This window comes from Punica granatum, chromosome 6 (genome assembly GCF_007655135.1).
Source record: "Punica granatum isolate Tunisia-2019 chromosome 6, ASM765513v2, whole genome shotgun sequence".
NCBI classification, from domain to species: Eukaryota; Viridiplantae; Streptophyta; class Magnoliopsida; order Myrtales; family Lythraceae; genus Punica; species Punica granatum.
The window spans coordinates 18,410,195-18,425,166 of record NC_045132.1 but is presented as its reverse complement, the minus strand read 5'-3'; the positions used below and the strand labels follow the sequence as shown (position 1 = coordinate 18,425,166).

The 14,972-nt window shown below is 41.5% G+C and overlaps 1 protein-coding gene and 1 pseudogene across 1 annotated transcript; both read left to right on the top strand.

The window, feature by feature from the left end:
* The first annotated feature begins 9,935 nt into the window (after positions 1-9,935).
* On the top strand, positions 9,936-11,424 carry LOC116212007 (annotated as a pseudogene).
* A 1,999-nt stretch (positions 11,425-13,423) lies between these two features.
* LOC116211846 (MLP-like protein 43) lies at positions 13,424-14,768 on the top strand. Its single transcript, XM_031546372.1, has 2 exons — positions 13,424-13,707; positions 14,198-14,768. Exons 1-2 carry the CDS (start codon positions 13,515-13,517, stop codon positions 14,497-14,499), a joined length of 495 nt encoding a protein of 164 aa, XP_031402232.1. The 5' UTR covers positions 13,424-13,514; the 3' UTR covers positions 14,500-14,768.
* The last annotated feature ends 204 nt before the right edge of the window (positions 14,769-14,972 follow it).

Here is a 14,972-nt window from a genome sequence, read left to right as displayed (position 1 = left end):
GACAAAACAAAAAGTTCGTAAAACGAGTTCGGGACAAATCCGATCAGCCACGCAACCCAATAACGCTCATTTCACATCATAGCCATTCAAGCAAACATTAATATTCAAAAATGGAGCCCTAAACATGCCACTAAGTCCGGAATTTACCTAGTTCGGGAAGTTGAGGGGTGATTCTGTAAATAAAAAAAAGTAAAAAAAGATAAAAATGCTGGACGAGTTGGACCGGACTGTGACGGGCCGAGATCCGGTGGGGGGTGGACTGGGCTGAATTGGTTCGAGTGGGCCGGACTGGCTATTGGGCCAAAGGAATTCGGACTGAGGGGGGGCGGATCGAGCCGGGCTGGACTCCTGCTGAAACGGGCTGGGCCGCTGGAGGACTGGGCTGGGCCGCCGGAAGCTGTCTGGGCTACTGGACTGAGCTGCTACCTGTGCTGGCCCGGAGAGGAGGAACTGGCAGTTAGCAAAATAACGAAACAAAAGAGAAGAAGGGAGGTGGTTCGGGGCGGCCGAGTGGCTCGGGTGGCGGTGAGAGGCAAGCTAGAGGCCGGATGGGGAGCTGAGGGAGTCGAGGTGAGGGAGAGCGGGAGAGTGAGTTGAGGGAGGGCGTGAGAACCGGGATCCGAGTTACGGGTTTTCGGGATCGGGGAGCTGTGGGGGTCCGGACCGAACGAGCTCCGGGTTTTCGAGAGAATGAGCGAGCTGAAGGAGAGTGTGGATTGTCAGAGAGAAAAATCGAGCTGCGGGCCATGAGCTATGGGAGACCGTGTGCTCCGAAAAAGGAAAATCGAACCCCGGTTTCTGTGAGCTGTGGTTTTTTTTTTTTTGAAAAAAAACTGAGAGAGAGAGAAAGTGAGAGAGAGAGTGATGGCGTGCTCGAAATCCGTTGGCGTGTGCGGAGCTGTTGGCGTGTGTAGAGGGGGCGGCAGGCTCGAGTTCAGTCGGCACAGAGGGAGACCGGATGGGGGACAGAGGAGAAGAAGAAGAAGAAAAGATAAAAGAAAAGAAAAGAGGAAGAAGAAGAACAGGGAATTGGACGGGAAACAGGGAGAAAGGAAAAGCCTCTGTTCTTAATCGGACGTCGAAAAATAATTCGAGACCGTCATCGTACTCATAAAAATTCGTTGGTCGATATAATGCGATAAAATTATTTTCGATCTTGAATTTGGTCCCGAATTTTGAAAATTGACGTCGATGTACGCGAAATTCGAAAACGTCACAAATAGTATTATTTTTGACAAATCATAAAATTGATGTTAAATTAGGAAAATTTGCTATTTCCAAAAAGTCATGAATACTCAAGTAATTAATCGAAAATACTTTCTTCACGAGTGGCAAAATGACGATTTTACCCCTCTAGAGCTGGTGGACCAAAATTGGATACTGACATTATTCTATTCAAGTTACGAGATGCCCCGTAATAATTATTTTCCTTAAGTAAACATAATTTATATCCTAAAATCGTTCGATCTTCTTCCTAGTGTGGCAGATCTAGAGGTTCTAAATTGTCTGTACTTTCATGAAATTCATGCTTTAATAGGCACCTTTATAATATTTTTTGCTTTTTTTTAGATGGGCAATGAATATAATAATAATAATTATATTATTATTATTATTAATTTAGAAAAGTGTTATGTATTTAATGCAAAGACTTGAAGAGATTTTCAATCTTGGGTTGCGGATTTGCCAAAAAGGATTTTGTGGCATATTGTTTTTCAGCACTCCGTTTTGGTCAACGGCTCTAGGGGAGGGCAAAATTATCATTTGGTCGCCTATCGGAGGGAAGTATGTTGACTAATTGCCCAAGCATTCACGGCTTTTAAACTAAGGGGACATTTTTTTTAATTTAACTTTAACTTGATATTTTTCAGGAAAAATACTTGATGGGACATTCTAGGGCCTTACGCGCGTCAAATTTGAATTTCAAAATCTGGAACAAAACTTGAGGTTGAAAAATATTTTTCATATAATACCGATCCTTAAATTTTTCTGAACACAACGATGTTTTCAGATCATTTTTTGGATGTCTATTCGAAAGAGGATAAATTCGGAAATAATCAAGTAATTAAGATCAAGGTGCATCAGAGATTCAATTTTATCGAGATCCGGTCTATATTGATACAAATTGAAATTCTCATAGAGTCAATTATTTCTTGAATTTTGCGATTTCAAAATTCTCGTTTCGAAAATGCCGACGGATTCCGAGAAATCGACTTTTTCACCCTAAAGACGCCGGTAAGAATTTAAAAAAAACAAAAGAAAAGAAAAACAACGTCAGAAAGGGTTGGCCCTTTTGACCGGCCCCTCCTTTTTCTTTCTTTTCCTTTTCTCTCTTCTTCTGTAACCGGATCCTCCTGTTTTTTTTTTCTTTTCTCTTCTTTCCTCTGCTTGTCTCTTTTCTTTATCTGCAGCTCTAATGGGCCCCATTCTTCCCTTTCGGATGAAACCTGCAACTCTCTCAGTCCTGACAGAGCAGACAGAACATAGATAGTAGACAGAAAAGGAAAGCAAACTGAGGGGTAGCAGAACAGATCGACTAGGAAAACCAAAAAAAAAAACAGAAATAGAAAATAAACAAAAAAAATGGGGAGGAGGAGAGGATGGCATTTCACTCTCGACCCTCACCTCGAGCTCTTCTCGAGAGTCACCTCGATTTTTCCTTTACCTCACAGCTCTCTCCCCTAGCTCAGCTCACTCGAGCTATCTCTCCCGCAGCTCAACTCTCTCCTAGTTTCTTCCTCTGAGCTCACTAACTCGTCCCTCAGCTCGAGCTCTCCCTCGATTCACCAGCTTTCCCCTCAGCTCACAACTCTTACTCTCTATCTCTCTCCCCGGCTGATACTCTCTCTCTCTCTCTCTCTCTCTCTCTCTCTCTCTCTCTCTCTCTCTCTCAGTTCAGATCGATCCTTCCCTCTCTGAACGGGCCATCACCATCTACTGTCATGATCCTCACGTACCAGAAGCTCACGACCCTCTCTGAGCGGAACCATCATCACCTTCTCTGCTCTTCAGAGCTTCTTCTCCTTCACCACTCCTCCCTCATGTAGCCTTTGACAGCGATTTTTCCCTTGACCACCAGCTCCTCTCTTTGGGGTGAGATCCTTTGGCTTCCTTTCTCCAACTTACTCTCAGCAAAAAGCGAGATAGACAACCTTCCCTTCTTCCGGCTATCTCCATCACCGTTACCATGGTCACAAGAATCCTCACTCTCATCCTGGATACTCTCCATGAGCGTCAGCTCACGCAATCTCTCTCTTAATCTCTCTCGCTCACTCACATACTCAGCCCCTCCCTAGCTCACACTCTTGGACTCTCTCGCTTCCTTTCCGTCTCACCCTCATCACTTCACAGACTAGAACCCATCACCATCATTGTTCTCTTCTCTTCTCCGTTACGGGAAAAATACTTCTCATCCCTCCTTCCCTCGCACACGGTTCGACCTTGCACCAGTAACTTTATCGTCCCTATCTCATCTGGTTGTCACTCACGCCCACTACATCCATCCCTTCTCCCTCTCCTGGTTCTCATCCTTGTACCATTAACTTATGCTCTTGATCCCTCCCAGAACCGACCGGCAAAGCTCCGCCCTCAGACCTCTCCCATGACTGTTGTTGCTGTATTGAAGAATTGCTTTCGAGTTATTGTTTGTCGTTTTGCTGCTCTCTCGTGTTCTGTTTGCAGGCTGGCGCGGCTGGTTTTTGCCATCCAAGGTCATTCGAGCCGCTTTCCATCTATTAGGGACCTCCTCAAAATTCTTATTGCGCATTGTTGCTGCTCCTCGATCCTTTCTTGGGGTCCTTGAGCTGTAGCGGAAACGGCCAGTAGCTCCTTGGTCCTTTACAGTTCCGTTCCAGCCCTTATCCGAGGCATTTTTGGAGCCTTATGGGGCTCATCCCCTTGGAAAAGTATAAGTTCCGAACCCTAATGGCATGATTCAGGCTTGTTTTTTGGATGATTCAATGTATGCATGAATGACAATCATGAGACGTGCGCTTTAATTAATAATAATCATAAACCAGTTTAATGTTTAAACTCTAGCCTTTAAAACCATAACATACGGTAAAAATCAAATCGAGCCGGGGTCTATATGAACATGACTCAATGTGCACTTGGATTCAAGGAATAAAGTCGATTAAATGCATTAAAACTAGCTTAATTGATCATTCAGACTTAAATCGAGCAAATTCAATTTTATTATGATAATTTTGCCCATATTCATGTGTTTTGGAATGATACGTCTTTGAAAAACCTCACACAAACCAGTTTAATCAAGTAAAGTCGGTTAAAAGAAAAAAGAGTTAGATTTTAATTTCAAGACAGTCAGGAAAATAGGGTTTATCGGGTGGTCTACTAATAGCCGTCTAGACGGCTTGAGGCTCGCAAATTATTGCGTTCAAAAGATTTTATTTATCTCAATAATTCCACACATGGGTAATCGGGACGTTTCACTCGGCTAAATTAATCCACTCGGCCTTTAATAAATTGCATGAACCGGCCAATAACCTGTAATCGAGTCGACGGTTAAAGAACTGTTAGTCATGCCCTTTAAAAATTCACAATTTCAAAAGCTTTGAGATACGTGTCATGCGTAGCATGGATATCCAGGGAATACTCGTATATCTTGACTTGAGTCTAGGCCCGATTTGAGGCGGCTCAAGCCGGGATACACGAGTCCTCTTTAGATCACTTCCGGGTGGAGCGACCGGTTTCTTGGCTTTTTCGAAGCCCTTACGACCCAGGTGGATCCGAGGGATCGGCTGACACCGGCTACCGACTTTCGATAATCCGTGTCACAAGATCTTGATTTTTACACACATATTTTTCGATTCAAATGCATGACCACGAGTTCTTGACCAGCCGACACTCTAGGCATTAGAATGACCGAAACATACCGAATAGGAAAAGGGGCGGGCGTCTGTCAAAGTGTGATTGTCACTCGTATTCCTCATCTTTTTTCCATCTGTATGTTTCTGTCACCCTAATGTAAAGTCTGGCGTTGAGGGAATTGGATTAGAGGCACGAGCGAGGACGGCCCGTGAAAGGTTGTCCGGGCCCTCATAGGTTATGTGCAAAGATCTTGGCACCCTCACGGTGCTTCGTGTCCCCATTTCCCTAGGTTTGTGCTTAGAACGGGTCAAAAATACGAAAAACAACGAATCTCAGACCCAACCTAATCAAATAAGGGCAAATAGTCAAGTAAAGGGTTAGGTTTCGAGTTTTAGGCGAAAACACACTCTTGTCATAATCTGTAAAAACCATATTGTCACAATACATAATAATTTAAAAGCAATCCACACTTTCGAGACTTTACTAGAGACATCATGTCTGACGGGTTGTTTAAAGTACCATCGAATGCTACATACCCTCTTCATGACCCATTCACATCAAATACGCCATCTCATTTGTCCGTTTAGAGTAGGAATTTATCTGCTAAGCAACCTCGGTCCATAATTCGTTAATCATGTAAACCCGGCAATATACACAAGTCGTCTGTTTTTTTCTGTATCGATTTGATTTTGTATGATTTTTTCTGTTTTCTTGAGAGTCGAGCCCAACCCTTTAGGATATGATTCACACGGGGTCCAATGCCCCTAACCATCGATTACGGGGTCTAACGCCCCCATACACCCGAATGTGCGACTCGAGTGCGGAATGGGGTCCGACATTGAGTCACCCTTTCGACCCACGTGCTATCTAAGTGGGGGATGACTTGGGTCAGGAGGTGTGAAACAATGTTAGACAATCACCTGGGAGCTCGACCGATCCCGCGGATATCTTGATGATCATCTGGTCCTCCTAGGACCTTCTGGTTCGGTCGGACTTGACCCTCGGCTCTCATGAGCCCACTTTCGATTTTTCTTAAACAAACGGTGAGTTTGAGCGAAATAATGGCCGAAAGTGAACCGACCGGGATCCAACCATTGTAATTTATATTTTTATTTATTTGAGGGAACAGTGCAATGATTTTTTTTGTACATTTATTCATGTAAGAATCTCTGTCGATGAGTGAATGGTCCGAGTGCTGAATTGACCGAGTCGATCTACTTACCTTGAGACAAGTAAAACCAATGCTTCGTGGTTTCGGTTCGCACGAAATGTCAACTATCACGATCTGATGAACCGTTATATGAGGACAGCGAACCGAATCCTCGATGTGCGGCCCTACTCCTCTCTCGGGCTGTAGTCCGAATCGATAATTTTCTTCGAATTTACGATATCAAAACGGGTAAGACGAGCGCAGTATAATCACGTGTTAAATAAATAAAAGTGGTAAGCCCTAGGCAAACATATTATCGATAGAGCGTGCAGGATATCGACTCGCATGTAATAGAACCTCCGAATTCGGAATTTTTGGTTCTGCAAGACCAATGCCTTAGCCACGTGTGTCAGAGAGGTGTGTTGAGGATAGCAAATACTTCAAGCTTTAATGATTAGTTTTGATGATATAGTGTCTTCCACTTAGGTAGTGACTCCACTTCTTTACTGCATAGAGGATAGCAAAAAGTTTCTGTTCATAGACTGAGAGTGACATGTGTTTAGGAGCTAATACTCTACTAATATATGCTATTGCATGTCCCCCTTGTTGCAACACACCTCCTATTCCCACCCCTAGAAGCTTCAATCTCTGCCACAAATTCTCTTAAGAAATCAGGTAGTGCTAGCACCGATGTTGATGTCATAGCCTCCTCGAGTTTCTCGAATGCCTTCTAAGCTGCCTCGTTCCACAGAAAAGAATCCTTCTTCAGGAGGTTAGTAATTGGTTTACTAATAACCCCATAACTCCTTACAAACCTTCTATAATAGCCTGTGAGACCCAAGAACCCCCTCAGCTGTTTCACTGTCGTGGGTGAAGGCCATTCCTGGACTGCCCTTAACTTCTTAGGGTCAGTTGATACCCCTGCAGCCAATACAAAATGCCCCAAATATTCTACTTTATCTTTCCCAAAGCTACACTTGGATAGTTTTGCAAATAGAGAATGTTCCTTGAGCAAGGAAAAAACCTTCATTAGATGTTCCATGTATCTCTGCCCATCCTGGCTAAAGATCAAGATGCTGTCAAAGAAAACCAGGACAAACCTCCTGAGATAGGGTCTAAACACTTCATTCATCAGTCCTTGGAAGGTAGACGGTGCATTAGTGAGCCCAAAAGGCATCACCAGGAACTCGTAGTGCCCTTCATGAGTCTTGAAAGCTGTCTTGTGCACATCTATTTCATGCATTCTGATCTGATGGTAGCCTGCCCTTAGGTCAATCTTCGAAAAAATGGATGACCCATGTAGCTCATCTAGCAATTCTTCCACCAAGGGAATAAGAAACTTGTCCTTAATGGTCAAATTGTTAAGACTTCTGTAATTCAGGCACATCCTCCAGAAGCTATTTTTCTTCTTCATCAATACTATAAGGGATGAGAAGGGGCTGTGGCTGGGTTGAATAGTTCCTACTTCCATCATTTCTCTAGTCATCTTCTTAATGACGTCCTTATGTAGTGCAGCGTACCTGTAGGGCCTTATGTTCACAGGTTGGGCTCCTTCTTTAAGAGGAATCCTGTGATCTTGTGACCTTTTAATGGGTAGGCCTTTAGGTTCTCTGAAAATATCCTCGAACTCCCTTAGTAGTGACCCCAGTTCAGGTGTTTCCCGATGAAATTCACTACCGTTGAGCTGTACCCTGCTAGTACAAGCCATTTCTAGTGTGCAGAGTTGTACTCTAGCTAACCGGTCTCTTCTTTGCAACAACTTCTCCATTTGTTCCTCCTTGATGGTCTTGAGCTCCTCCGAGTCAGTTCCTTGTGGCACACTCTCCTTGCCTTCTACCATAAATTTCATATGTAGCTCCTTGAAATTCCACAGAATGTCTCCCAAAGTGGATAGCCACTGCACCCCAAGAACTATATCATAACTTTCCAGAGATAGTAATAACATGTCAGCCTCATACTCTCTCCCTTGCATCCTCCATTGGAACTTCTTGCACATTTTCTCACACCTTAGCTCTTTTCCATTGGCTATGGCCACCTTCACAGCATGTATCAACTCAGTTTGACACCCTAACTTCCTTCTCCTTTCTTCATTCAAAAAATGATGCGTGCTTCCTGAGTCCACAAGGATATGTAATAATCGTTTGCCAACTGAGCCAACTACTCTAATAGTCTAAAAACTTCGAGTAGTCGAAAGGGCATGCGGTGATATTTGTGGTGGTGCCTTTTGTTGTTTGTCCTCTTGTCCCCCTTCTTGTTCCTCTTCGATTGCCTCTACCTCAATAGGAAAGGCTTGTCTTCTTGAGCATTTGTGTCCATGTACAAACTTTTCCTCGCACTAAAACACTGATTCTTAGCTCTTCTTTCGTCCATTTCCTTTTGAGTAAGGGTTTTGTGAGGGCGAATGTGCAGTGGGGCGATGTTTCTTTAAGGAGCATGGCTAGGCAGAGGCAGCAGTCCATTGCCCGTGCCCTTGTGGGTTATTGTTGGTGAGTGTTTGTGGGTGATAATTAGGCTAGGTTTAAGTGTAATTGCTGGAGTTTTTGGGAAGGTGCGTAGTTGTTACTGGAGAAAACATTGAGCAGTTTTGGAACAGGTGAACCAGGTTTATGGAGGGCTGTGTATGTAGATTCTTGTAACTTAGCTAGAAAGTAAGCTTGGGTTAATGTAGTGGGATGGACCATACGAATGGGTAGTTGGATTTCGACTTTCAGTCCCCCTAGGAAATGGCTAAGGGCATCAACTTCAGTGACAGTGACCTTGTTCAATAGTGCATCAAACTCCGTCATATAATCCTGCACTGACCTAACTTGCCTCAGATTCTTCAAGTCAACCATAGGGTCTTCATATCCCGAGTCACCAAACCTCGCAACCACTCCAGCTACATACTCACCCCAGCTCACAGTTTTTCCTTCTACCCCCAATGACCTCACATAAGGCTGGTGCCACTGCAGAGCTCGCCCCTCTAGGTGAATAACAACCAACTTCACTTTGACTTCATCAGGGGTCTCATCTACCTCAAAAAGCTACTCACACTGGTATAACCACTCCCTAACCTCATCACCACAGAATCTAGGAAACTCAAGCTTGCCCATTCTATTGGTAGTGGAGTAATGCCCAACTTCCAAGTTAGTTGAAGAAGGCGAGGGTCTTTCAGACTTACCCGACTGTAGATGAGCCATCAGTTGATTCTGCTGCAAAGTAAGTCCACTAACAATCTCTGCGAGTTGATCGATACGACTACTGATGTGGTTCTTAAGTTCCACCATTGCCTTATCTTTTTCTTCCAGTGCAGTTGCTAATTTGATCATCTCCTAGTTACAAGTTTCTCCCGCCATAATTGCCAGGAAAGGAGCTCTGATACCACTTGTAACAGACTAAACGAAATGGAGAAATAGACAAGGCAGATGCAGAGAAAAAAGAGAAGATTGAAAGAAGAGAAATAGCATAGATGAGGAAGAATAATCAGAGAAGCACTTTTCTTCATTCAAAGGTAAAAATGAGATGATTACATCAGTGCTCTTTTTATATAGGAGATCACTGATTCACGCCTTCCTTGCTTCTCTCGTAACAAACTGAGTTAGATAATATACCCCCAAACTTTCTATTTTTCTATTATAGTCCTCCATTTCTAATTTATTACAATTTGACCCTTTCCCTTTTTAACCTACGACAAGTTGCCTGCAGATTACACGGCCGAAGTTGTCGTTACCTTCTATGTAAGTGTCTCGACCGTTAACGACCCACCAAGAGGATGTGCGAACAGTACTCTTTGCTATTTGATTTCTTGATCATGCCTAGTTGAACTAGGAACTTGTATCGTTAGTTTCTATCACCAAAGATCGCTACTTGAATCTAGTTAATCACCTAGTTCCTAATCATTTGTTACTGGGGCCTGTGTTTGAGGAATATTGTGTCGATCGACCCACTACTCTAGTGTTAAACATATCTTGGGTGGCTGCAAATGTCAAATGGGGATACATACGAGAAGAACCATGACGAAATCGATTTTGAGTTCTTGGGCAACATAAGAGGGAAAGATTGGAGAATCTAGACTAACATTTACAGGAATGGGAGCATGATTGCTGGCAGAGAAGAGAGATACAGCCTCTGGTTTGACCCAGCTGAAGATTTTCACCAGTACAGCATCCTCTGGACTAACTCTGAGATCGTGTGAGCTTCTATCTGATCATCAAAAGTGAATTGTTACTTGTTGCTCTGCTTCCATATGGCTTTAGTTCTTAGGTCCTTTTTTCATGGGGAGGAGAGCTGGTGTTAGTTTACGATAGTTTAGATTGAAATTCTCGGCTTTAGGGGTGCTTCTTTTTGCTGCAAATTGCATAGTAATATTCTAGGAAAATCATAACCTTCAACGGAGTCTATTTTAATTGGGATTAGTAATTAGAACTGGTATTCGTTTCCGTCGATGATTGTAGCAATATACTTTGCCTGTTGTACTTATTTGCTTAAGATATAATAATCGGTGCAGGTCATGGTTTTGTAGTACAGTAATTGAGATGAGGTTAGGCAGCACCATTTATGCAGTAGTTTACATTCAAAACCAACCACTTCCACCACCAACCAATGGCAGAATACCATGTTGTCTTATTAAGTTTTTCTTTTGTTCGGCCTAGAATCTTTTGAAGACGATTAATACAGAATTGTGTCATTCTCTATCTTAGCTTTTGTCCAGAAAGATAATTATATTGATGATAAAACCGTCCCGTATATCATATACTAAGGCCATGACTTTCGGTACAAACGGTAAAGGTTGCTGCATGCACTCTTAAATTAATAACCCACATTTACTGAAACCAGCACTACAGCTAAGCCTGTTCATCACTTAATTATTATAATTCAGTGGGCCTGATTCTCCTTATGTTAAATTGGTATTCAGTATACCGTATGCTGCGTTAGGATACCGTTTCCAACTTATCGGCAAAGTACTTATGTCTGCTTTTTATCCATCTTTAGATTCTATGTAGACAATGTCCCCATCAGAGAGGTGAAGAGAACTGAAGGGATGGGCAGGGATTTCCCCTCCAAGCCGATGTCTCTCTATGCGACAATATGGGATGGCTCTGACTGGGCCACCAATGGTGGGAAATACCGTGTCAAACTACAAGTATGCTCCCTACGTGGCTGAGTTCTCGGGCCTTGTCCTCCACGGCTGTATGGTTGATACAATCGAGCGGCTCTCAAGGTGTGACCACGACGTGAGCTTCAGACTCATCCCTACAGGCATCTCCTCAAAGCAGAGGAACCGGATGGGAGATATTCGGAAGAAGCACATGACATACTCATACCGCTATGACCAGGCAATTATTGGCTTCGAGGGTGCTTCTTTCTGTTGCAAATTGCATAGTAATATTCTAGGAAAATCATAACCTTCAATGGAGTCTATTTCAATTGGGATTTGTAATTAATAGAACCGGTATTCGTTTCAGTCGATGATTGTGGCAATATAACCTTTATTGGTATTTCGAGCTATTGCTTAGTTGAGCAGAAAAGCTCGATCTTTACTTTACTACTCTGAGCTGAGTTGAACAGAAATGATTCATGGGTCAATTTTATTATGACCAGTGGACCAGAGGCCTCTGATTTTCTTAATCTATATTATTATTTTCTTATATTTTATATTATTTTCTTTAAATAATAAATATTATTAATTTTATAATTAAATATGCGGTCTGACCCATCAAATTCCCGGTTGAATTCATAAACTCATGAACCTATAGCTCGGCTGGTTCGATGTCCGATCCAGTTCTGATAACACTGTTATTTAGTGTTAATTTAGGAATGTAAACTATCGGAGAATGAGAAACCCCTGAGGCTCCCTTGCAACCCAAAAAAAAGGTGTCTCTTATAGGGGTCACCTACGTATACGGTCAATTAATTTCTATTTACACGACATATGATCATATCTTTATGATGGAAAATCCATATTTATATTATATTATTGAAAATCATTAATACAACTATATGAACTATTTTATCTCAACAATATATATTTACATCTATATTACAAATTGGAGAAAGAGCCAATTACATAAAGAAGATAAAAAATTAAGAACCGCTAAATTAATTAGAAGGAAATTAAAATAAATTTAGTATCTATACTACTATATGAAGGACAGACTTGGTGTCCCCAGTAATTAATTTTTATTTGATTTTGGCTAATTGGCCTTGATATTTTATTGGAGGAAAATTAAACAAAAGAATAAATGTAGAAATAGAGTTGTGATATTGTTCAAATTTTGAGCTCTTTTCTCTTCTTGCGCGTCTTCTCTCAACTTTCCCAGCCGTATCCCACGGAGTCCGTTGCTTCCTCCCTCTCACTCACCTCGCTTATTTTATTTTTCTTTATGTTTTAATTGTGCCTTCAAATGAGTAAACGAGTGCATAGTTTGAGAATTTGGGATATTTGCTTCTAAATTATTCTTTTACTCAACCATTTGAAGGCGAAAAATATTACACCCATGAGTTTTTTGCCTGGTGAAATTTTTATCTTTAACATCCTAAATATTTTATATTTCACCATGCATACCATGGGTGTAATATAAATTATTTTAATTGTTCACGACCTGATATTTCTCCAGAAACTTCCCAACTTTTCTCCCTCTCTCCTCTCTCTCTTTTCCACCGGAAATCTGTTTTCTCTCCTCTTCCCGCTACTTTTCTAATTATTAATTTTATTATTTAATATTAAATTACAAAAATTCTTTTAACTCCACAAAATAAGTTATATATATTTAAATTTTATGAAAAATAATTGTATATTTAAGGAGATTTTATAACAGTATAAAAAATTATAATAAACCGCGCATAGCATGGGTTCAAAGTTTTGTATATATATTTTGGTGAACATATCAATAACAATAGTTTTACTAATGTTCAACAACTCAATTAATTGCGGTAAAAAAAAAAACAACTCAATTAATTTCTACCTATCTTTCCATCGAAAAAAAATTCCCTATATTTCTTCTTACATGTGTAATTATCACTCTTCTCAAAGTCCAACACACAAGATCACCGTGTATTAATTCAAACGGTTTGACGCTTGTTCTCTTAAGCAAGGTCTTAGGTTTGAGTCTTGTGGATGGAAAAAATTCACTCGATGTGAGTTTTACCTTTTAGTGGAATGAGTCGGCTCAACTGGAATAGTTGGAACCCATTGGATTTCCAAAAAGTCCAGCACACAAGAGACACGAGAGTGTTGCCCAGTATAGCACGCCCTTACCTGTAACAAAGAAATTCTAGGTTTGAGTCTCTTGACTGGACTATCTATATTATTTTATTAGTTATTAAAATTTATTTTATTATACTAAACTCATGATTATAGGTCTCATTTGTAACCGGAAAAAAAAAGGTCTAGCACTGAATAGCGCATCCACTTCTACAAAAGGGCAGACGGCCTTACTTGTTTGCTCCATAGCCTTGTTTTCTCTATATTCTCCTCATCTCCTTCTATCATTCACCATACTTGCATTCTAAATATCGAGAGAAGAAGAAAGTCATTCCATTAGGAGCAAAGTAAAGAAAAATGGCTCATGTAGTACACGGAAGGATGGAGATTGATGTTGGGATCATATCTCCAGCAGAAAAGTTCCACAAACTGTTCAGCTGCAGGCCTCAACACATCCCCAAAATGTCCTCTCCGAAGTTAGAAGATTGCAAGTTGCATGAAGGCAACTGGGGAAAGGTCGGCTCTGTAATCTCTTGGCACTATGTCGAAGGTAAGGGACACATACACACACACATTACATACGTAACATATATATAGCAATTTCATCCCTTGATGTCCTCTGGAACAAGTACAGTTTTTTTTTTCAAAACAATCATATATGGCTTTAATATCAGGTGAAATTCATATACAATGATTTAATAAACATAATCGTTTTGGCTTGATCATTCGTTTTGATACTATTTCCTATGTAAAAGTTGAGGTTCTACAGACCTCTTAATCAACGAAGTATTGACACTTTCATTCGATCCATTTGGAAAGTGGTTGCCAGATCCAATTTGTTATTTGTACAGAAGACAGTGTTCGTTAGATTGCAGTTTCTCTGGCTTTGAGGGTTGGGTTTGGTTTGGTTTGGTTTTTTTTTCTTTTTCTTTTTCTTTTTCTGGTTTTCCATTCCTCCGTTGAAGTAATATCACAAGTGAAACATGAAAAAAATCCTAACCACCCCCCCCGGCGGGTAACTTATTGTCCAAATGTCTAAGATGGAGAGAGGAAGGTTGCGAAGGAGAAAATTGAGGCCATTGATGATGAGAAGCGCTCCACCACCTTCAGAGTGGTCGACGGTGATCTGACGAAACTGTACAAGAAGTTCATCCTGATCTTTCAGGCCACTCCGAAGGAGGGGATTGGGGGAGTTGCGCGCTGGACACTGGAGTATGAGAAGCTGAGCGAGGAGGTCCCCGAACCCTATGCTACACTCGAGTTCTGCGCTCAGGTCACCAAGGACATTGACTCTCACCTGAAATCTGCATTTGGGGCCGAAGGACCACTACTAGGTATATAATGTTGCATGTACGTATCTGCATGCATGATTGCTATTGTGTGCAGTCTGTGCTAAATAAGCAATTTGAGAAAGGGGCATAGTGCAATAGCATGCACTGTCCCCTAGAAATTAAGAGGTTATCGGTTCGATTGTCTAGTGAGATCACGTGTCCCTTTATTTATTTTCGTTTTCTTGTACCAGAGCTTTGAGCCACCTTTGTAACCTAAAAATAATAATACTAATAAAAAGAAGAGAAGGGTGACGGTGTATGTTGTTGTGGGTAAAACATATATCGGGTTACACTTTCTTAAGCCATATGCGTACCGTTTTCATTTCCCTAAGATCGACTAGATATGAAATGGATATGTTACAGCCTACAGGTCTGGCCTTAAAGTAGAAGCCAATCCGAAGTACTTATTAATAATGGAAATATATTGACTTTCCCGGCCTGCTGTTAATCTAAAGAGTTGAGCTGGTCTGGTGATAGATCTGCC

What these genes read in the sequence shown, in the direction of transcription:
- LOC116211846 (XM_031546372.1), top strand. Translation starts at nt 13,515, where the DNA reads ATGGCTCATGTAGTACACGGAAGGATGGAGATTGATGTTGGGATCATA. An exon ending in CTCTTGGCACTATGTCGAAG is followed by an intron (nt 13,708 to 14,197) that starts GTAAGGGACACA and finishes CAAATGTCTAAG; the next exon opens with ATGGAGAGAGGAAGGTTGCG.